This window comes from Sander vitreus, chromosome 7 (genome assembly GCF_031162955.1).
Source record: "Sander vitreus isolate 19-12246 chromosome 7, sanVit1, whole genome shotgun sequence".
Taxonomy (NCBI): domain Eukaryota; kingdom Metazoa; phylum Chordata; class Actinopteri; order Perciformes; family Percidae; genus Sander; species Sander vitreus.
The window spans coordinates 17,328,424-17,349,100 of record NC_135861.1 but is presented as its reverse complement, the minus strand read 5'-3'; the positions used below and the strand labels follow the sequence as shown (position 1 = coordinate 17,349,100).

The 20,677-nt window shown below is 39.6% G+C and overlaps 3 protein-coding genes across 10 annotated transcripts; 2 read left to right on the top strand and 1 right to left on the bottom strand.

Moving 5' to 3' along the window:
• The first annotated feature begins 1,924 nt into the window (after positions 1–1,924).
• On the top strand, positions 1,925–9,106 carry nfe2 (nuclear factor, erythroid 2). Of its 6 annotated transcripts, none has more exons than XM_078255040.1 (5): positions 1,925–1,942; positions 3,181–3,251; positions 5,192–5,270; positions 5,365–5,502; positions 6,693–9,106. In XM_078255040.1, exons 3-5 carry the CDS (start codon positions 5,223–5,225, stop codon positions 7,971–7,973), a joined length of 1,467 nt encoding a protein of 488 aa, XP_078111166.1. In that variant the 5' UTR covers positions 1,925–1,942; positions 3,181–3,251; positions 5,192–5,222; the 3' UTR covers positions 7,974–9,106. The 6 variants fall into 6 exon arrangements, with proteins under 6 accessions (XP_078111166.1, XP_078111169.1, XP_078111165.1 ...); XM_078255043.1 differs by lacking the exon at positions 1,925–1,942 and adding an exon at positions 2,368–2,607 and having other exon boundaries at positions 5,207–5,270; XM_078255039.1 differs by lacking the exon at positions 1,925–1,942 and adding an exon at positions 2,368–2,607.
• hnrnpa1b (heterogeneous nuclear ribonucleoprotein A1b) lies at positions 8,130–11,908 on the bottom strand. 3 transcript variants are annotated; one of them, XR_013502267.1, is made up of 12 exons: positions 11,800–11,908; positions 11,140–11,256; positions 10,908–11,054; positions 10,595–10,805; positions 10,414–10,509; positions 10,276–10,326; positions 10,118–10,192; positions 9,883–10,020; positions 9,656–9,793; positions 9,502–9,571; positions 8,319–8,374; positions 8,130–8,238 (listed from the first exon to the last, which is right to left on the bottom strand). XR_013502267.1 is itself a non-coding variant. In XM_078255045.1 (11 exons), exons 1-10 carry the CDS (start codon positions 11,809–11,811, stop codon positions 9,510–9,512), a joined length of 1,047 nt encoding a protein of 348 aa, XP_078111171.1. In that variant the 5' UTR covers positions 11,812–11,908; the 3' UTR covers positions 9,021–9,340; positions 9,502–9,509. The 3 variants fall into 3 exon arrangements, 2 of the variants coding, with proteins under 2 accessions (XP_078111171.1, XP_078111172.1); XM_078255045.1 differs by lacking the exons at positions 8,130–8,238; positions 8,319–8,374 and adding an exon at positions 9,021–9,340; XM_078255046.1 differs by lacking the exons at positions 8,130–8,238; positions 8,319–8,374 and adding an exon at positions 9,021–9,340 and having other exon boundaries at positions 10,426–10,509.
• Positions 11,909–12,461: 553 nt separating this feature from the next.
• cbx5 (chromobox homolog 5 (HP1 alpha homolog, Drosophila)) lies at positions 12,462–17,730 on the top strand. Its single transcript, XM_078255047.1, has 5 exons — positions 12,462–12,637; positions 13,140–13,320; positions 13,826–14,054; positions 14,721–14,821; positions 16,480–17,730. The coding sequence occupies exons 2-5, from the start codon at positions 13,190–13,192 to the stop codon at positions 16,619–16,621; spliced, it is 603 nt and encodes a 200-aa protein (XP_078111173.1). The 5' UTR covers positions 12,462–12,637; positions 13,140–13,189; the 3' UTR covers positions 16,622–17,730.
• Positions 17,731–20,677: the final 2,947 nt, after the last annotated feature.

The following is a 20,677-nucleotide window of genomic DNA, read 5'->3' as shown; positions in this document are numbered from 1 at the left end:
TTCTGTTAAATCTTCTTAATACCACCCCCCTCCCCCCCAATACCAGTTGTATAATATGTGAATGTATAAATACAAAAACGAAGGGGCAAAAAAAAAAAAATGTAAAAAAATAGTTAAGAAATACAGTACTGTTCTTACAAAACGTTATCTTAATCTAAACATCTTGAGATAAGTGCAGGCCTTATTGAGACATTCAGAAGAATGATGCTGCATGTTTATGTTCCTCATCTGCTTGTGTTTCAGGTAGTGATAATGTGTGACCATCATGACAGACATTTTAAGGAAAAACAATGGAAAGGTTATCTCTGAATCCCATTTCTGTCTACATCTACAGTTGCTCTGAGGAGAACTGTGTGTAATAAAGATAATTTCTCATTTGAAAAAGATCAGAAATGTACAAATTAGAATAATGCATCTTTAATATCATCCACAATAGGATAGCAAATATGTGAAATTGCACATATTACCATTTTATGTCCAATGAATGTTTTTGTTATGAAGTTCAATATTGATGGAAAAAAGTAAAATGTCCTTATTTTTTACATTTCAGATTAAGATTACGACTAGTTAGATTATAAATATAAGAAAAAAATAATAATACTCCATCTGCCCTCTCTATTCTTTTTTCCTTTCCCAGAAGCTGACTCCAAAAATATTCCCTTTTTGATACCACAACCCAAGGCACACATTCATTTTGTTTAGCAGTGAGGTGGTTTTTCCACTCATGTCTGATACAGCCTTTTGGATGTTAACCAAAGATGCCACATTCCTCCATCTTTAATGAACAAATTAAGCCACAGAAACACCAGGACACATACAGGAGGTGGGGAATGTTTAACCATTCATTTCACATGAAAATGTAACACATCTAGTATACTCAACCTTAATGCTCATTAAGAGAATTTAAGCCTAAATGAGTCAACTGTGGGCAGTTTCCAGCCAACATGTCCGGCCTATTTTTGAAGTAGAGTTGTTCGTAGCACTGAGGTGCACAACAAGAAAAGGCTGACAGCCCTGAGAGGTTAAGTTAAGGCAAGCTGGAAAGCAGAGATGTCAAAGACTAATTGAAGCAAACAAACACAAACAGGGAAAGTGGGCGTTGACCTGGGAACTGTGTCCAGATCCAAAACCACTGTAGTCGCAGTAATAACAGGGTGCTCTTTGGCATGCTTGGGCAGTGGTTGAGTCAGGGGCTGGGTGCTAGGAACTTGGGAAGTCCCTTCTTTGATTCCTGGTAGACATTCACCTTTCTTGACTCTGTCAGCCACCTACTTTTTCCATCTTAGAACAATGACAAAGAAAACATTGAGATTTATGTCTCTGTGGGATGTGATATTGTAATGGGCCAGACAAAACCTCTATGTTCTCATGGTTTTTGAATATACAGTGCCTTACTGAAAGTCTGAATTCTTTTAAGTGTAATGCTGCTGTGAATCATATAGATCATAAGAGTTTTTATGTACCCACTATAAAAATATTCAACCCCCCTTTATACTCTACTGTACTTTTATCTGTATTATTTTATACATTTAGACTTATCACATGTGTTAATAAAGAAGGTGAACACTTTTAATCAGTTCTTTACACAACATAATTGATTGAAAGTTTGTATATCAATTTTTGTGTATTTATACTAAAGTTGGAATATTTGTTAATTGAATTACTGTATACTTCTGTGGTGCAGTTTATTGAAGATTTGTTTCCACTCTAAGACGTTTTGTTTTCTGTCTAACAGTGTCAAAAAATAAGTATTCATTTAAGGAAGAAAGTGATTGTGACATCTGTTTTCGGGCTTTGCATTTCTGAGAAAAAATAATTAGTTCCAGCCAGGCTTAGTTAAATACACTACTTGCATTTGTTGCAGATTGCAGTTGTTTAATGTGCAAATGACTGCAGACTTCTTGTCTTTTCAGAAAGTGGACCGACAGTCCCTTAAATGCAGGTAATCCTACAAACATACATTTACATCTGCTTGTTTTACAAAGACTGAAGGCTATAGCATATTTTGTAGCCACAGAAACTGAATTAACAAGATGCATATTTCAGTATTTCCATCAAATGGTTTAATCAACAAATGCTTTTAAAAAGGAAATCTATCCACTATGTTGTACACAGTGTACACAGTAGGGGGTCTTTTACAGAGCTTAAAATGTCTTGAATATTTAATGTGATGTTGATTAGCTTCAAAATCAACGTCGCTGTGAGACAGACTGCTATCTATCACTGTGCATAAAGATAAATTGCTCTATGTTACAGTAAATAAGCAACATCTCTACTATCAGTAATTGTGTGAAAGCTGTTGCACAATAGTGCAGTTCTACATAACACAGCCTTTGTGAGTTCACTGCTCACAATGCTTCAGATCAGGGCAATGAGGGGATTTTTTGTGAGGGATTTTAATGGTCACTTGCTATGTAAGACACGCTCCCCTTCATTCTCCCCCTGCTCCTCTCTCTCCCTTGACGGTTGCTCTGCCAGATAGAGGAACAATGTAGTCTTTCTTACCTGTTGGAGGGTGTACATTCCATCTCTGCTAAACTAAAGTCTCAATCCTACCTCCAACCCACCCCTGCTTGAACAGGCCCCTCACAGCAATGCCGGCTCCAGGTGCTCCACATCCTACTTCTCATACTTTTCGTTTAGGAGGATTTGAAAGGACACAGTTCTTGTACGGTTTGGCCAGGACAGAGACAACCATCTGGCTAGTTTTCAGTCATTTTTAGTTGTTTAATTTGATTGTTTTATGTGTATTGTCTTTACATAATTAGAATCAAAATTGCTTACAGGTTTTCATTTTTGTAAACATCTACCTACCTCAGTGTGGACTGGCAGAATGATTGTCGTGCTGTACGCCAGACTGTTGGTTTGTGGTTTGTCATGTGGGCAAAAGGGAAATTTGGAGGTTGGGGTGCAAGTGTGCTATTAAGGATACAAGAGTGCAAAAAATTGTGGTGTGGGTGCTTTACAGGAAGATTGCGTTTGCTGCACAGAGCCATCCCATTTATGCCACTGGCTGTATGTGTAGCTGAGCAGAAAGAGACAGACAGTTGAGATAGAGCAAGAGGCCTAGTGTGTTTTACTTCTTGTGATCTGTTAAAAGTCAGCAACAGCACAATATACTGTATGTGAAAAAGAACAGCTCTCTTTTTACTCATTTTTTTTTCTTTTTCTTACCACCAGGATTGTGCTTCACATCTGAAGATTTTTTTTTTCACTCATCACCTGTTGAAGAAGCAGAGAATGTCGCTCAGGTATGTTCATTCACATCTTCCTTCTTCTGATTCATCAGATCTTTTCTTTTTCTATTGTAAAGCTATGTATGCTGCAAGTCACAGTGTTCCCACTTAAATTAAATCTTTATTGCAGTATATTTATTTAGGTAGATGTAGCACTTCAGATAATGTGACATTAAACATCACCACGTAACAACTACAATTAAACTATTAAACAATGTAATTATATTGTTGCATAAGCTTCCATTTAAGTTTTAAATAATACAGTTACAGTAATAACACAGACAAATAGATTCCCACAAATCCACAAATTTTATTCAAAGTTTTATCCTGCTGACTTAATTTGACATACTGTTTTATCAACTTTTTAATTTTACTGACTGAACCAGTGAGTAGTTTTAAGTGAATTATGATTCCTTACAGTCAAGAAACACAATGCCGGTTACAGTAAATATAACCCCATGTTTCAGAACCTTTACACATAACAAAATAATTCACCAACGGCAGATGATAGCAAATAGCCTTACACGAGCCCACTGAAATAATGAGCAATATTACAAAGTTTTGAGGGTCAGTAAGTCAGTAATTAAAATCTTGAAATAAAAAATGAGAAAACACATTTGTTCATCAAGTAGAAAGAATTACTTGAAAAATACATATCTCATACCGAAATATACCACATTTTGCAAATATATATGTATATTTTGTTTTCAGATTAGAGACAGTTTAATTGATGCAGGCCATTTAAGGCTCTTCAAAGGCTTAACTCATTGAACCAAGACTGTAATCTGTGACATCTGAGTGTGATGCTCCACTCCAATTAGCCTGACTTTGATAACTTTTTAAAATTTCAAATAATTCTAACTTCAAAGGTACCTTCAACCACTCCCTGTGTATTAACTACAAAGCAGTTGCTGTATTATTGTCAGTGGAGTAGCTTGAGGCTTCCACTTCATGATATCACGTTTTGCATTTATTGATGGGAGGAATCCTGCTAAATTAAAACATATGTATTGAATCAACAAAGTATTAGGAATGACATATGACATTTATTGAAGTGACCCTTCGACTGTAAAGGTAGGGAATAAAAGCATTACTCTAGCCCATGCAAAAGTTAAGTGTTAAGGCAGACTCTTACCATTAATTTATTGTTAGTTACATTGTTACATAAGGGGAAACAACGCAACAGGTATAGCTGTAGGTTATTTGCAGCCCCATCCCTGGTTAGGCTTTTTATTTCAGGTTAAAACATCTAAACAAGCAGATTCAGAATGAAAAACAACAGAACCGATAAAACAGAATGCGCTTATGTGTTTACAAAGGCTATTGTGCATGACTATGTAATGCACTGACATACGGTGTGCACGTATGTGTGAGTATAAATATACAGTATGCAGGTGTACATTTGACAAGTGAATACATAAAAAATGTATTCAGTGTTTAAGCCACTGTTTCATTTGTGTGTTGAAAACCTTAAATTCTGAAATACAAGTTGGAGCTGCTAAAACTTAAAAAAAATAAATAAATAAATAAAAAAATAATAATAATAATAATGGCTACTGTCAGAGCTTAACCAAAAGAGTTTAAAGATTACTGCCAACATGTGAGCCACAGGCCTACACCAAATTTTCCAAAGCAGCCACTGGCCCCAGTGTGTCTTGTAGAGAGCACTGTTTTCCCGCAGATTGTCTTATCAGGGGTCGGCATAGCTGCACTCAGGACAGCTGTTGGGAGGAGTCAACTCAACTGAACCCTTCATGTGCTCCAAAAGAAGCTATACAACACCCAAACAGTCATTTATTTAGCACCGACAGGTCTACAGATATGTAATGTACTGTATGTATTAGAAATGTGTTTGAAAGCATGGCGTGACTTAACGGTTTTGTATATCATCTTCCTGATGTGTCAAAGTTTAGAGGCTGGGTAGGTGACAACTTGCTGTTCCGTGTAATTTCCAGGTTAATCTTTTGCAGCAAGAGCCTCTCCTGAATGTGTTCAACAGCCAACTATGTTCTCCCTCTGAGGAGAACCTGTGAGGTAGGTCTGTCTAAGAGCTAGGAAAACAGAATCACATAATCAAGCCTAAAATAGACTTGTGAATGAAGTAATTCATTTTCTTTTCTTTTACAAGGTATTAGCCACTCCAGGCAGGCTGTGTGGTGGAGTGTCCATGTCAACTAATTTCCCTGGAGCCAGATCTCATGGAGCTCCTCAGGACACAGAGATGGATGTGGCTTGGCAGGAGCTGATGGCCATCACAGAGCTGCAGGTAACTCTTCAGCACTGACACACTGAGAGCACTGTAAAAGTCAGGTTTTTTTATTGCAAAATGTTACTATAGGTTGTGTGTCTTGGATATGCCAATTACTGTGTGTTATCACAATGACTCCTGCTGTGTTATCATGGAAGTGCAGGTTGTATTGTTAACAGTGGTGGAGGAAGTATTGAGACTCTTTACTTAAGTAAAAGTACTAATACCACACTGTAAAAATATTCTGTTACAAGTAAAAGTATTCAATGCAGAAAAGCCTCACACTTTAGAAACTGGGCATTAAAAAGAGCATTAAAAGCATGACAAAAAGGGTTGAAAGTCAAATAATTTTAGCTGTACTTGGGTAGTTTAATTTATAAAAACACATTGCATTTTATAAACTACATGTGTTTTGTGTGCAAAAATCTTAATTTTACTCTTAAAGGGGAGTAAAAAGTACAATATTTCTCTCTGAAATGTAGCGGAGTAGAAGTAGAAAGTGGCATGAAAAGAAACAACTCAAGTAAAGTACAAGTACCTCACATTTGTACTTAAGTAAAGTACTTGAGTAAATGCACTACGTTACAATTCACCACAGTTTTTTAACAAATGCATATGAGGACACTGTAGAAAATGACACATTTGTACACCACAGTCTATATCAGCCTGTATTTTATATATTTATTTTATTAATGACAAGTTATTATCAGTGTCGTGTTGAAAGAGTATGAAATACAACAGTTAAAATATGGTTCATAAATGAAAATTTATAATTATTAGTTATATTTTTCATTCTAGTGGAATAAATACATATTTCCCACTTTTCATGTGTTGCTAACTGTTGAAAAACAAATACACAGCTGAGGAAGGCAACAATGGCCCATTTGAGTGATGGCAGGATGAAGAGATTGCGAGAGGGGGCAAGTGCTGTATGTTGCTTGCGGCCCCCTGTACCGCACAATAGCCATCTGTTTTCAGGTGAAACCTGACCACATCTATGAGAGCCCTTCATAGGCTAGGGGTGGCATGCTGAAGTGGTGGCAAACTAGTGAGCCAGATGATATGCAAAAAAAAAAAGGACCCCATTTCACTAATTAACTCAGAGGTCTTGCAAATTTAATAATTGCCTTCAATCATTTTATTGCTGTTTAGTGTGACATGTATACTGACGTACCTGCTGTCGGTCATAACTTTTGTTTTTGTTACAGGAGTTTGAAGTCCCCAGTGAAGGCTCCTATGAAACAACACAGTACCAAACCATGGAGCCCATGGTCCATATGGGAGGATATGGGATGGCTCAGTCCCATTCTGAGCCGCCTCCTGCTGCTTGTGAGCTCGGCCCCACCGACACTTACGATGGATGTTACTCTGAAGAAGTGCCTGTCTGTCATCGCCTAGGCAGCAACGCAGAGGCAATGTATGGACAAGCTCAGCTCAATCAAAGAATGCTCCCCATCTCTTCTCACACACAGCCATCACACATGGCTTTTAGGGAACAGATGAACATGTCTGGTACCAGTCAAGGGCACAGGAGGGCCAATGCTTTTCTCTCTCAGGATCTACATCGACACATGCTGTGGACTACACATGGACAAAGTTCACATGCTCGCTCAGCTGATGATCTAGAGTCAGACTCGGGTCTGTCTCTAGGTTCTAGTCCACCTCTGGCCTCCCCAGATAATCCTGTTGGTGGTGCACCGGGTTGCCAGAGTGTAGACATTGGTATGACATATAGTGATGGTGAACCAGACAGCATGACTGAGCATGCCAGAAGAGCACACATCCATTACTCAATGGACTACCAGAGTCAATCTTCCTTGTATTTACACTCAGGTACACAGCCTTATTTTTCACCCCAACCCACTTTATCTCAGTCACAACCTAATGCTCCGACTCCCCGGGCAGTGAAACAGCAGGGCCTGGCATCTGCTCTGAGCGACCTGTTCAATGACTCTGGAATGTCCAGCAGAGGGAGCTCACAACATAACATGTATATAAAACCACAAGGAAGTAACTCCACTCCAGGTACGCTGAGCCGAGATGAAAGGCGGGCCATGTCGTTGAAAATTCCCTTCCCCACAGAGAAGATGATCAATCTACCTGTGGATGACTTCAATGAACTCCTGACACAGTACACGCTAACAGATAATCAACTAGCACTGGTGAGGGACATTAGACGAAGAGGGAAGAACAAAGTTGCAGCTCAGAACTGCAGGAAAAGGAAGCTTGAGAGCATAATTCACCTTGAAAGAGAACTGAACGAGCTGCAGGCCCAAAGAGAGCACCTGGCACAGGAAAGGCTTGAGTTCCAGCGCAGCTTGGGTTTTATTAAGTGTCGCCTTACAGGCCTCTATTCAGAAGTATTTTCTCACTTAAGAGATGAAAATGGACAGCCATACTCAATAGATGAATACGCCCTACAACAGACACCCGATGGTAAAATTTATTTAGTACCTCACACAACTATGCAAAACAGAGAGCAATGCTAAATAAGTGGGGATAGTCTTAATACCCTTACAGAAGGTATACTGCCTGATTGTACCAAATGAAAGCATATCAACTGGAAATTACATGTTCATGTGGTTATGACTTTAACATGAATCAATAAACAAATGCTCTTACAATTGACTGGAACCACACCTGAGTACCTTTAAAAAAATACTTTATTAAAAAAAAAAAAAGACACTGCATAGCAGTCTTCAGTATAAAAAAATAAATAAAAAGTCTTCCAGCACCCACATGATTAATCAGAACCTGTGAAAACATAAATCCGTTAAATAAAATGAAACTTTGGGGGGGGGGAAAGTGACGTGCAGGGTTTTGATTATTTTTACCTGAGCCATTGTCACAGAAATGAAGTCAAGGGTTTCGAGACCATGTAGTGGGTTTCCTAGAGGGCAGAAATGCAAAATAAGTAAAATGCAATCTTTTGCAAAAAAGTGCGTTGATTTATGTTCACCGCATGCAATGTTGTAGGGCCTCTATGCACAATTAGGAGGCCAATTTTACCAGTCAACATTGGTGTAAGTCATAATAAAAAACGATGCACATAAGTTGTCATTACTGGGCTACACAACTTACTACCAGCTACATGACAAAAGCAAGACATACTATCAGTAGTTGAGAAGTCTGGTCTTACCTACAGACAGCACTTAAGCCTTTTGGTAGCTGCTGCCTGCTAGCCTCAGGCTTCTGTTCTCACTCTCCCCTGCTTCAATGATCCTGGCGATGGTTTTGCTACTTCTCTCCCTCAGCTGGCTTCCATGACTAGCCTCAAAGACTTGCATGTAAGCTAGCATCCTCCAGTTGGTCTTTGCAGAACTCAGGGTAGAGTCTGTACCAAGTGATGGGCTCTTTATGATTGAAGTATCTGTGCACCACTTCTCATTCCTCTACCAGTATTTTATTGGCATTGATTTATGGTGCGTGTTGTGACTAGTGCAGGGCTTCCCAGGTGGATTTGTTTGGCTGATGTAATGTGCAGCATCTAATAGTGAACCCTCCCTTTCCCAAACCACTCAAGAGGCTAACAAGACTTTGTAAAAAAACTGAATGATGGTTTATTTCAGCTTGATTTGATGCAGTTACAAATAAAAACCAGGCTTAAAGAAAAAAAAAAAAACATCTACATAAAACCTCATTGGAATGCTTGCTTTCCATAAACACATTGATGAAAAAAAAAAAAAAAACACGTTTAAATGAAGACCCTCCATGATTTATCTACTGTACATCTCTTCTTGCAGCAGCTGTAACCTGCCACAACTGTTTGGCTGAGCAGATTAGGAGGTAAACCTGCAGCTGCCCTGTCACTTCGCTTGCTCTCCTCTCCTTGCTCTCCTCTCCTAAGTACTCAGTCCTGTTGAACAATACGGAACAACATCGTTAACTGTGCACTGACTTTGTATGACCTGAGATCCAGAGTGATTTTTATGTTTATCTACACTTAACGAGTCCCTGCAACTACAAACTCTGGTTGTATATCAAATTTATAATCTAGGCATGCCATCAAATACTTACTTCACATTTCAAAATCGTCCTCCTGAACGGCCACCATATCCACCATTGTTTGAACTAGCTCCATAGCCACCTGGAAATGAAAATAAAGTATTTAGCATACAGAAACTATGCCAAATGACAGTATACATCCTTCCATCTGCTTTCTCCATCTTACCAAAGTTCCTGCCGCCAACACCACCGCCGCCACCAAAGTTGTTTTTCATTGGACCAAAGTTGGAGGCCTGGGGGTCGTAGTGGCCCATGTTGTTGTAGTTATTGCCGCCCCCACCACCGCCCCCTCCACCACAGTTACCTATGAGATATTTGCAAAAGGAAAAAACAACTACTTAGTTAACCACATCTTGAACACGGTAGTCAGTTGAGGGGAGCCAAAACACTTACCATAACCATTGCTTTCATAACCTCCATTTCCTCCATAGCCCCCGCCGCCTCCTCCACCGCCCTGGTTGTAACCTTGGTTATACCCCCGATTGCCACCATTATTATATCCACCAGGACCACCGGGACCACCTCCATAGCCTACAACATACATATTCTCAGTATATTGCCATGCTTCAAATTTTATTAATAAAAAAAAAGAAAAAGAAAAAACACTTAAGCCAACAAAATTGCTTACCGCCGCCGCCACCACCGCCGCCACCATCTCCTCCATTGCAATTGTAAGGACCGTCTCCATATCTACCCCTGCCACCTGAAAGAAGCAAATGCTGTGTCAGGTTTCAGACGCTGTATATTATATTGGTATTAATTAAATCTGTTATCAGATAGTCTTACCCTGACTGAAACCTCGGTCGTAGTCATAAGGCCTTCCACCACTGCTGCGACCTAAACCAAAACAACCATTAGCTATGGAATAAGGTTAAGTGCTGCGATGTGTATTGATTAATCTGTGTTAATGCATAAAAAGTTTACCTCCTCTCATACCCATTCCTGCTGTCTGCATTTCCTGCCGTGTGAGAGCCTTCCGCACTTCACAGTTGTGAGAGTTGATTGTGTGGTATTTCTGAACTGTGTGATGGGAAAACTTATTAGGTAGCCGTTCAAGACATTAGAAAAGGTAAATCTCAGTCTGCAGCAGAGAACGTGTACTTACTGACAATCCTGTCGACTGAATCATGATCATCAAAGGTCACAAAGGCGAAGCCCCTCTTCTTTCCAGTATTGCGGTCAGTCATAATATCAATGACCTCAATTTTGCCAAACTGTGTGAAGTAATCCCGAAGATGTGACTCCTCTGTATCTTCCTTGATGCCCCCAACAAAGATCTTTTTCACTGTTACGTGGGCACCTGGCCGGTTTGAGTCCTGTGAAGACATTTACCATTGTTCACTACACATGCCTCTCCTTTACATGCTAAAGTAATTTCCTCAAGGAAAGTTTTGTCAAATGTATCGAATCAAACATACCTCCCTGGAAACGGCTCGTTTAGGTTCAACAACTCTTCCATCAACCTTATGGGGACGGGCAGACATGGCAGCATCAACTTCATCCACTGATGAGTATGTAACAAAGCCAAAGCCCCTGGACCTCTTGCTGGTGGGATCCCTCATGACCTAAGACAATTATTCCCACAAATTACATAGGCATGCTCTCCATTTATGCTATACAAAAAACGTGCCAAGGGGTGATGCCACTTACCACACAGTCTGTAAGGCTCCCCCATTGCTCAAAATGAGCCCGCAGGCTTTCATCTGTGGTCTCGAAGCTCAAACCTCCAATGAACAGCTTGCGAAGCTGCTCTGGTTCACGTGGGACCTACACAATGGACAATGCAAGATACTAGCATCAGGGTACAATCACCAGCACTTAAGGGAGCAGCGAGTGCCATTTCGGTAACGACTATATCCACAATAAACCGCCCCAGAATTAACAATGCAGTAACGGTGTTTATCCAAACTTAGTTCACATATGAAAAATCGAATCAGGGCGGAGGAGACGTCGCCGCCGCCATTAACGTTAGCGGACAGGTCTGATGATATGGAGTAATTTTAGCAGCAGTTGTATGCGAACACTAAACGCATGCACGTTCAAGTAGGGTTTATCTTTCGTATAGGATTACTGAATATATGAGTTCAGTAAAATATCTGAATTTCGTGCATAGCTACCAGCAGGAACAAAAGGCCACGAGGCCCAGCTGCTATAAAATGGCGGCTTTACAATGCTTCATAGCTGCGGTAGCAATGATGAAAACGCAGTCCGCATTGAGCATAGCCTTTTTACAATAGCTTCAAATAACTAGTTTATCGAAAGCCAATTTGCAGGAAAATTGGATCACATGCTTCCTGAAGCAGTACTCACATCTTTGGACATCTTGGCAGCAAATCCTTGAAGACTTGTGAACAGGCCGGAGAGAAGTGATCTGCGTCAGTCGAACCTAGCCCCGCTCCTCAACAGTAGAATAAATAGCAAAGGAAACACCTCTTTCACACAGCAATTGGTCAGTAGTTCGCGCTGCAGTCTGTCGTCAGCATTGGTTGAATCTTGATTGGTCCAAATCCAATCAGTCACAATCAACGACCAATAATCTGAAGGTAGGCGGTGCATCTCACAACCACGACGATAAAAAAATGGATGTTATGTTGTGTTTAGGGATATGTAAGATATGGCTTTTTGTGCTCGACGCTGTGAAAACATAATGGACACAAAGGTCACAAATACACTGACGGAATGCACAGAAAATAGCACGTTAAATTATAATAATTAATAATAATAAATGATTCAGATGTTTTGACATGTGGGTGGAGGTGGAGCCGTGCCTTTCTTAGTGAAGCAACGCCACGCCAATACACCTTTCACTACCTTGACATATACACCTTTATATGTAATGTGCATTTTCTATCGAGAAACACAATGTAAATGCATTACAATAAACGTGTTCCGAACTCTTGAAAAATGAAGGTATAATCACAGTAGGTATGTAGGTCATCAACTGACCGAGGGGCGTGTTTTCATTGTGCGCCTTTAACGCGCGCTTTTCTACGCACAGACAAGCCTACGCACAGCATCTTCATAAGTGATCCAGGGCAGGCTAGATGCTAAAGTAGCCCCCAGCATTAGCCTTGAACACCGTATAACCACAAAAGACGCGTTATCCCTGAAGTGAACTGTTCAAGATCGGCGGTCTACACGTCCAAGGGTAAGAAGTGGTTAACACATCACAGTGCTTCATGCTGCTACAAGTATTGTTCTACATTTGCGATTTGGTATCAACGTTGTGTAACGTTAGCTCGTTGAAACGTTAGCTTCTGGCTAACGTTACCTCGATTAGCAAGTTTGTCTATCATGCCCATTGAATAGCTAGTTGCTTAGCTAACAACATATCTTCATTCCTTTGTGCACCTATTCGTTTTTGGATAACGTTATCTAGCGTTAGCCCCTTAGTATTTTTGAGAGTGGACAATTACCGAGGTCTTTAGCACGCTAATTAGTTTTAGCATTTTTTTTTAAATTGTCGTGCCTGTTGCAGATTGAAGAAACGACAATATAATTAACGTTATGCCTTTCGTTAATATACAATAGTATTTATCTAGCCAGAGCCTGCTTTGCGCTTAACGTTATATAACCGAATGTATCGGATAGAAATTATTATCCATATTATCTTACGTTAACGTTAGCCTTTCTACCGTTTTCCTGTACAGGGAAGTGCCATTGGCCTGCGACAGCGTAGTGTTCAGCAACAAACTTTGCTATGGGCAAAAAGTCACGCGAAGAGGACTCCTCATCCTCTGATGAGGAAGAATATGTGGTGGAGAAGGTGCTGGACAGGAGGGTGGTGAAAGGCAGGGTTGAGTTCTTCCTGAAGTGGAAAGGATATTCAGAGTAAGTTGTTTCCCTGCCAGTGTGCTAACCGGTAATGTTAACGTTACTTGCACTTACACCGCCACAGATTCAAGCTAACGTTACATCATCAACCCTGTGCTGGGCAATAGTTGTAATGAAATATCACAATTATTTGATATATTTCGAGTGCATTATTGGAGGGTTTCACCTTGAAACAAAAATGGGAGAACGGCTATTAATGTTTATCACTTAGACACCAAGGAAAATTCATTCTAAGTGTTGCTTGGCAATTAATTAGCCAAGCCAGCAGGGGCATTCACTACCTGTTTGAGTCAGATACAGTATTCAAATAAGCTCAGAAAATACCCTAAAGACCAGGAAATAATAAACAAAGATAAGAATATGCATTGTGTTATGGACATTGCAGATGGTATTAAGTTTGATATTATAGTATTGATTTCCATTAGATAATCTCTGATCAGTGCTGTTGATTAAGACTTATGGTTATACTGGTACTGACTTGCTGCACTGTGGTCTTCCTCAGAAAGCACAACACCTGGGAGCCAGAGAAGAATCTGGACTGTCCTGAGCTTATTTCAGAATTCATGAAGACGTACAAGAAAAGCAGCAGTGGTGGAAGCTCCACTCCTAGCAGTGGAGGCAGCAAATCAGTCACATCCTCCTTGGCACGCTCCAAAGACTCGAGTAGCTCGAAGAAGAGAAGCTCTGATGATGATGAGGAGGGTGGAAGTAAGCCCAAGAAGAAGAAGGAGGTATGTAATGTGTTGGTGCAGTCATTTTTATCATGTTTCAAAAACATGGTAAATAGCATTGAAAGTCTGTTTTAGGTGATTTGCATTTGTGAGGTTGACACCTTTTTCAGGCTTTGTGTGCTGCACCCTGGGGAGTCAAATGTAGCTTTCCACCCTTAGAAGAAGCCATAGCTTAGCTCTTGATTAAAACCTCATTATTTGTATGTTAATTAACAGCTTTTGGGTGTCTCATCTTGGTGTAGCAGATTTTCTGCATATCCCTGCTCCCATTCACACATGGCCCCATGCAGGAAATGTTCTGGCACATTTCAGGGAAAGAAAGGGGCTTTAGAAGAGAGAAAAAATGTAATCTTTTATACATTGCAAGGACACACTGTAGCAGCTTTTCATTGATTTGTCAAAACGTATACTAGTTTTCTTTGGCATGCAGTAAATGTATATTGAATCAGTAGGTTAAGAAATGGAGAGACTGTGAAACAAATAATTTACCTGTAGAGTGTATTTTTATGCTAGTTAAAATTGTGCAAGAATTCTAAGATATTTTCCAATATATCTAAACATAATTTAGTCTACAATCTGACACAAACAGTTGGTTGTAACATACTACAGCATTTTAGCATTTCTTGTATACTATAAAAATGTGTTTTTCTCTTCGTTGTCTTTCAGGATGACATTCTAGTTGCACGTGGCTTTGAGAGAGGACTTGAGCCAGAGAAGATCATTGGAGCAACTGACTCGTGTGGAGATCTAATGTTTCTTATGAAGTGGTAGGCTTTGTTAACATGTTCATCATGTTTTGGCCCAATGTTGCTCTGGAATTTAAACTTTAAATTTAATCTGGATTATTCACTGGTATTAAATCGTATTAGCCCTGTGTTTACTACGGGTTTATGTGCATATAGTGCAGGGAAGTGAGATTCGATCACAAGTGGACACTCAAGACTTGTGGAGATGCATTTTAATAATAATAATCTGTACAAAAACAATAGGTTCCTCGCACTTTGTGCTAGGCACCGTTGGTCTAGCTCAGGCCCTAAAAACACAAACCAACCAACTCGTCTGTTAATAAAATCCCACAGAGGGATTTTATGAAATGCTGATTAAAATGTACACATACCTAAACAATTTAAAACAATTATTTTTGAATGATGGTTTAAATATCACTGACTTGTTAGTGACTGTTTCTTTTAAACCTTTTATAGTGGAAAATAATGGCCTTTACAAGTTATAAAGTTGGCAGGCTTACAGAGGGCCATTTCTTCATGATGTACACTTCTAAAAATTAGGGCTGTCAAACGATGAACTTTTTATTGCGATTTAATCGTTGAATTTCTATAGTTAATCGCGATTAATCACGTTTTATCACATGATTAAAATTCTATTATTTTGCATTTCAGAACTGTCTAAGTACATATTAACAATGGAAAGCAATTCCTACCAGTGTATCTTGACTGGGAATCAAATGAATGCAAAGAAAGTTACTTTATGAACTTGATTTTAAGATTTGTATTTGTTTATTATTTATTTACTGTAAACAAAAAAATGTGTGAATCTAGTCACACATTTGAATCTAGAGTCAATATAGTGTGCAGTAACTCCTAAATAATTTTGATTACTCACTGATCACCTTGCATCCCTTTGCAGCAGTTCCAGTTTGGCTGCTTTCTCGTGTCATACAGGCTGTGTATGCGTGCGTGAAAATACTGTCCCCCTCGACGGCAATGTATGAGACGGGTCAGAACATGCCAACCGTAGTCTTTAAGACCCAAGTCTTCTACGATGCTGACAGGTCTGCAGTTAATTGCCACCCATTTTGCAAGAGCGGTAGTACTTTTTTTGGATTTGGTTTCATCTGCAGGTCGACAAGTAGCACTCTCCAAAATAGTGCTTTGCCTGAGCCCGCTAGCATCAACCTGAGTCACGTTAATTGTACTACTATGCTTAGCTCGTCGGTGGTAGCTCAAGCTTGACGTGCTTTAGTGATATTTTAATTCGGCTTTACACAATGTGCATATGACTTTCAACCTATCCGGGAGTGGAAAATAAAAAGTGCCATTCAGAATTTTGTTGCTGCTGTCTTTCTCCATCATTCCTGCAGCAGCAGGATGTGTTAAGAGGAAGTATGGCAAAGGGTCAAAATAGTAGCCTGTTAGGCATGACGCGAAGCTGAGTGAAGTGAAAATAAATTAATGGCGGCATGCGATTTAAAAAAAAAAAAAAAAAATTTTTTAAAAGTGCATTAATGCTGACAGCCCTACTAAAAATATATGAAACATTTAGTTGCCATCTTTGAAAAGCTCCAAGACAGACACTACACATAGATTATTTTTTATTTTTTATTATTGAGTGTAATATCCAACTTTTGCAGAGATTCACAATTCTGAACTGGTTTTTAAAGACACACTTTGGTCTTTATCTCTTGCAGGAAAGACTCTGATGAGGCTGATCTCGTGCTTGCCAAGGAGGCCAATCATAAGTGCCCACAAATTGTCATAGCATTCTATGAGGAACGTCTCACCTGGCATGAAGACAGCGACAAGAAGGAGAAGGATGTGGTCAGTGCATGAGTGCATCACCTCAGGAGGAAACTGTACCACCTCCACTGCAGGGACAGCCTTGAGTCAGACATTTTTCACACCCAAACCTCCCATCCTTGCTCTTCACCATGTCCAACAAAGACAGCGAACACAGCCGTGTTATCTCCACCCATGCCCCATTGGAGGACAGGGGAAGCTGTAGCGGACATGGGTGACATGCTACTGGGGAGGGTTTCTGCTGTTCGGTCTTTGTATTCTTTTACCTTCTTTTTAATGTCTTAACACATGTTTTAGTGCTTACAAGATACGGTTGTGTCAGTAAGGTATGTTGCATCTATGAGCACATGGCCATCTGTTAAAACTCAGAACATAGTCTTGAGAGCTTGGTACAAGCTGTGCTAACTATGAGCTTGCCCCATGGCAGGTGCACAACCCCCATCATCATGTCTTTACAGGCAGTGCACCTCTTTACTTTAAGAACCCACTAACACCACTGAGGAGAAAACCGTGGTATCAATATTCAGGAAGCAACCACCGCAGCACTTTCCTGACTGCATAATCGCTTCCTTTAAAAAAAATAAACTTTTTATCTCTTGTAGATTTTTCAGTTTGTCCTCTCTACCAGGATATAACTACTCAATTTGCAAATGTGCAGATGATGCCGGCCAATTATCTCTTAATGTAGTGATGATATCCTATATCGTTTATTTTTTATCTCTTTCCAAGTTTAACATGTAAACGTGTGGGTTTTTAATTTCTTTACGCTGTCTCCAGTAAAAGAGAAGGACAGTAAAAAAAAAAGTTGCTCTGTTTTCAACCTTCTTTTTTTTTTTTTTTTTAAACTGCAGTGTTATATTTGGACCAGTCTCATGTTCACAAGTTAGACAATCTTCACTGTATCCACATGAAATGAAACCAGCACTCATCACCAGTCTTTGGGGTCTGCCACCTTGTGGTTAAATAATGAAAGTCTCTTGACCATTGACCAATCTCTATGACAACCCTGCAGTTTTAACAGTGTATTTGATCTTGTTGGTGATTTATGATAGTTTTTTTTTCCAGAAAAGTGGAAAAATTCACTCCGCAATTAGCTAGGAGTATTTGTTATCATTTGAAACATTAAAACCAGTTTCTGATTAGATGATTCATATCCTGGCTTTTATTGTGGTGAGTAATTTTATTTTCATCTAGTATTTACATTTTTCAGATGGAAGAAGTTGCCACCTGGCAAGAGGTCAATTCTTATACAAAAGATCGATGCCGGTTTCCAACATGGACTCTTAGGACCAAATGTTTTAGTGTCTACAGACTGAGATGTGTTTTTTTTTCTTCTCTTTTTTGGCTTTAATCAGCCTTCTAAATGAAGGCTGTGACCTTCTCCCTTTCATACATACAGTACATTTATCATGTCCCTTATCACAAAGATTATGGTTTTGGGGTAATTTCCTTTTTTATTAAATATATTTTGTCCTTTCACACCCTTGAGCTTTGTCCTCAGTTTTTGCCAGTGCAGAATTTTTAAAAAAGTAGACTTATTTCTTGTGTCGACTAAATGTTACGAATATGTGTACAGTAGCACCCTTTAATAAACATTTTCAATGTTAAAGTTGCTGTCAGTTGGCTTTTGTTTTAGGATTTGAATGGAATTCCTGCCGACAGAACAAGTTACTTACCTACACCCTAGGATTAAAATAAATTACTGTGAGCCAGGAAGTTTAAAAAAAAGTAATAATCATTGATGTTTTGGATGAAACAAGTATTAAATAAAGTACACTAAACCCTATCTCAACATCAGGAAATGTATTATCAGGAGGGGAAAATAACCATATGTCCTGGGGGAATAATAAAACATAAGTCACAAATATGAGACCAAAGCTGTTTAATGTGGCCTCTGTTGAAATGAGATCAGTTTGTTTTTCTTGGTTGAGCACCAACTGCTCTCCCCCAGCAGATGGCACTATTGAACAACACCAATGCAAAGTCATAACTCCATTTGTATACAAGTCATTCACAGTTCAAACACTTAAACACACAAACTACTCATAAATTAATCTCTTCTAAACAGCCTTTATAGAATCATATGCATCTTTTAGAGGGGCATGAATTAATGTTGTGTTTACCAACTAACATCACAACTTGCTCCAGGATGTCCATTGGCTTCTGAGTCACTATGGCTTCTTAACATCTGCTGAATCCACCTGTAGGTGACTCGTGTAGTGTTCAAACTCACACAGATTTATTTTAAATTCTAGTGGGGTTTCTAAAGTCACCAGATACAGTGTGTCAGGCTGAATGTGTCTAAAATAAAGAACATGCACACACTTTTATAATTACTTCCATTTGATTTGATTTAGTTCATCTGTGCCAAGTTATGCCTTAAGCATTTAGAGATAGTAATCAATAGAAATGAGGGGAGAGAGAAAAAGAGATGGGGAATGACATGCAACGAAGGCCTGATGTAAACCGAGGACATTATGGTTCATGCATGGTTGGCGCCTTAAATCCCCAGGCCACTAAGGCACCCCACTTCCATTTGATGTAATGATGCCGCCATAAAAATATTCACTCATTGTAAGCACCACAAAAGCTTGAATAACAAACCAAATGCACAGAATATGTAATGCTTTAATACGTGAGGAAAAGTTTTGTTCTCATTTTAAAAGTAACTCAATGAATATAACAAGGGAACAAAAGCACATAAGCAATACTGGTGTCTCTGCAATGGGGCCCTACTGCAGTATGAGTAATAAACTGCAGTGAAGGTTGAATCTAATCCTTGCTCTTCTCTCACCACCCTCTTTTTCTTTTTTGCTGCCTTTTAGTGTCTCTCTCTCTCTCTCGCTCTCTTTCTCTCACACACACACACACACACACACACACACACACACACACACACAAAGTGCTGCTCAGCTACGTCTAAAGTGATGGAATTTTCCTAGCAAAAAGGCTTTTACACTCCAAATGGAATGCAAAGGTCACTAGTAAATTTCCAGCCCCTGGGACCATTAAGCTGGGCAAAGGGAGCGAGCAGCAGGCTGTTTTATGGAGCCTGGAGCTGTCTGCTGACAAACCCAGGCCAGTAGGTTTGGTTGGGAAAGCCACAGTGGCACTTATGGGAGCTCTGCCTGTGATGTGTGTGGCAAATACAGTTGTAGAGGCAGTTCTGGTACGTGGTCAACCGGCGTGCAGAGTGAAGCTTTACCGAAGCTAAAAATCTAAATGAGATCTGATTCAAGCCTTGTGCTAAAAATGAGTGTGTGCTGTATGTGTGGCAGTCAATAAGGAGCTGTCTGTGCTTTGTTTAGCTAAAGAGAGACAGTTTTTCAGGACCTATGCATAGGTTTTGGACATTGCACTGAAGAATGATTTGATATTTTGAATACCTATACATTTAACAGATATTTTAATGTAACTTGCAGTATTTTTTAATTATAAACAAGAATCCTTTTTTTATCCAGGTGTGTCTTGCAAAGTACTATGTGCTTTGTCTCAATGATTATCATATATTAAAATATAGTTACAATGTTGGTGTAAATGTATTTATTTATTCACAGCAGCAGCCTTCAAACATAGTCCCTTCTGTACCAGCAACATCTAGTGCAAATGAGTTCCTCAGGGTACTGCCCACGGCAGAGTTGGGGCGTCTTGCAGCACATTTCACCAAATGAGTGTCGGGGGAGCTATGGCAATGGCAGGGACTGCTGCAGTGGGCCTCATCATTGTTACACAGCTTGTTCAAGAATACCACTAAAACAGCAAACAAATAATACACAGCACAGAGTATCTTGTATATGGAAGAAAAAAGGATTTGTAGTCTTTAGTGTCCCAGAGAAGCTGTGAAAAATTTCTCTAAAAGTGTTGTAAGTCATGAGTATCACAGACAGAGGCAGATGTAATTTGATGTGGACTTTCCGCGTGCTGTGATCATGTAGGCACAGCTGCCCAACAGCTGTGTCTCCATTTTCTTGTTGCAACCAGAGAGAAAAAAGTCTGTAGTGATGACTGGTGCATAATTTCTCCGCACAGTGCACTGATCTGTGTGAAGGTGATTGCGATGTGATGCTCTAATTTTGGTGGCTATCACAC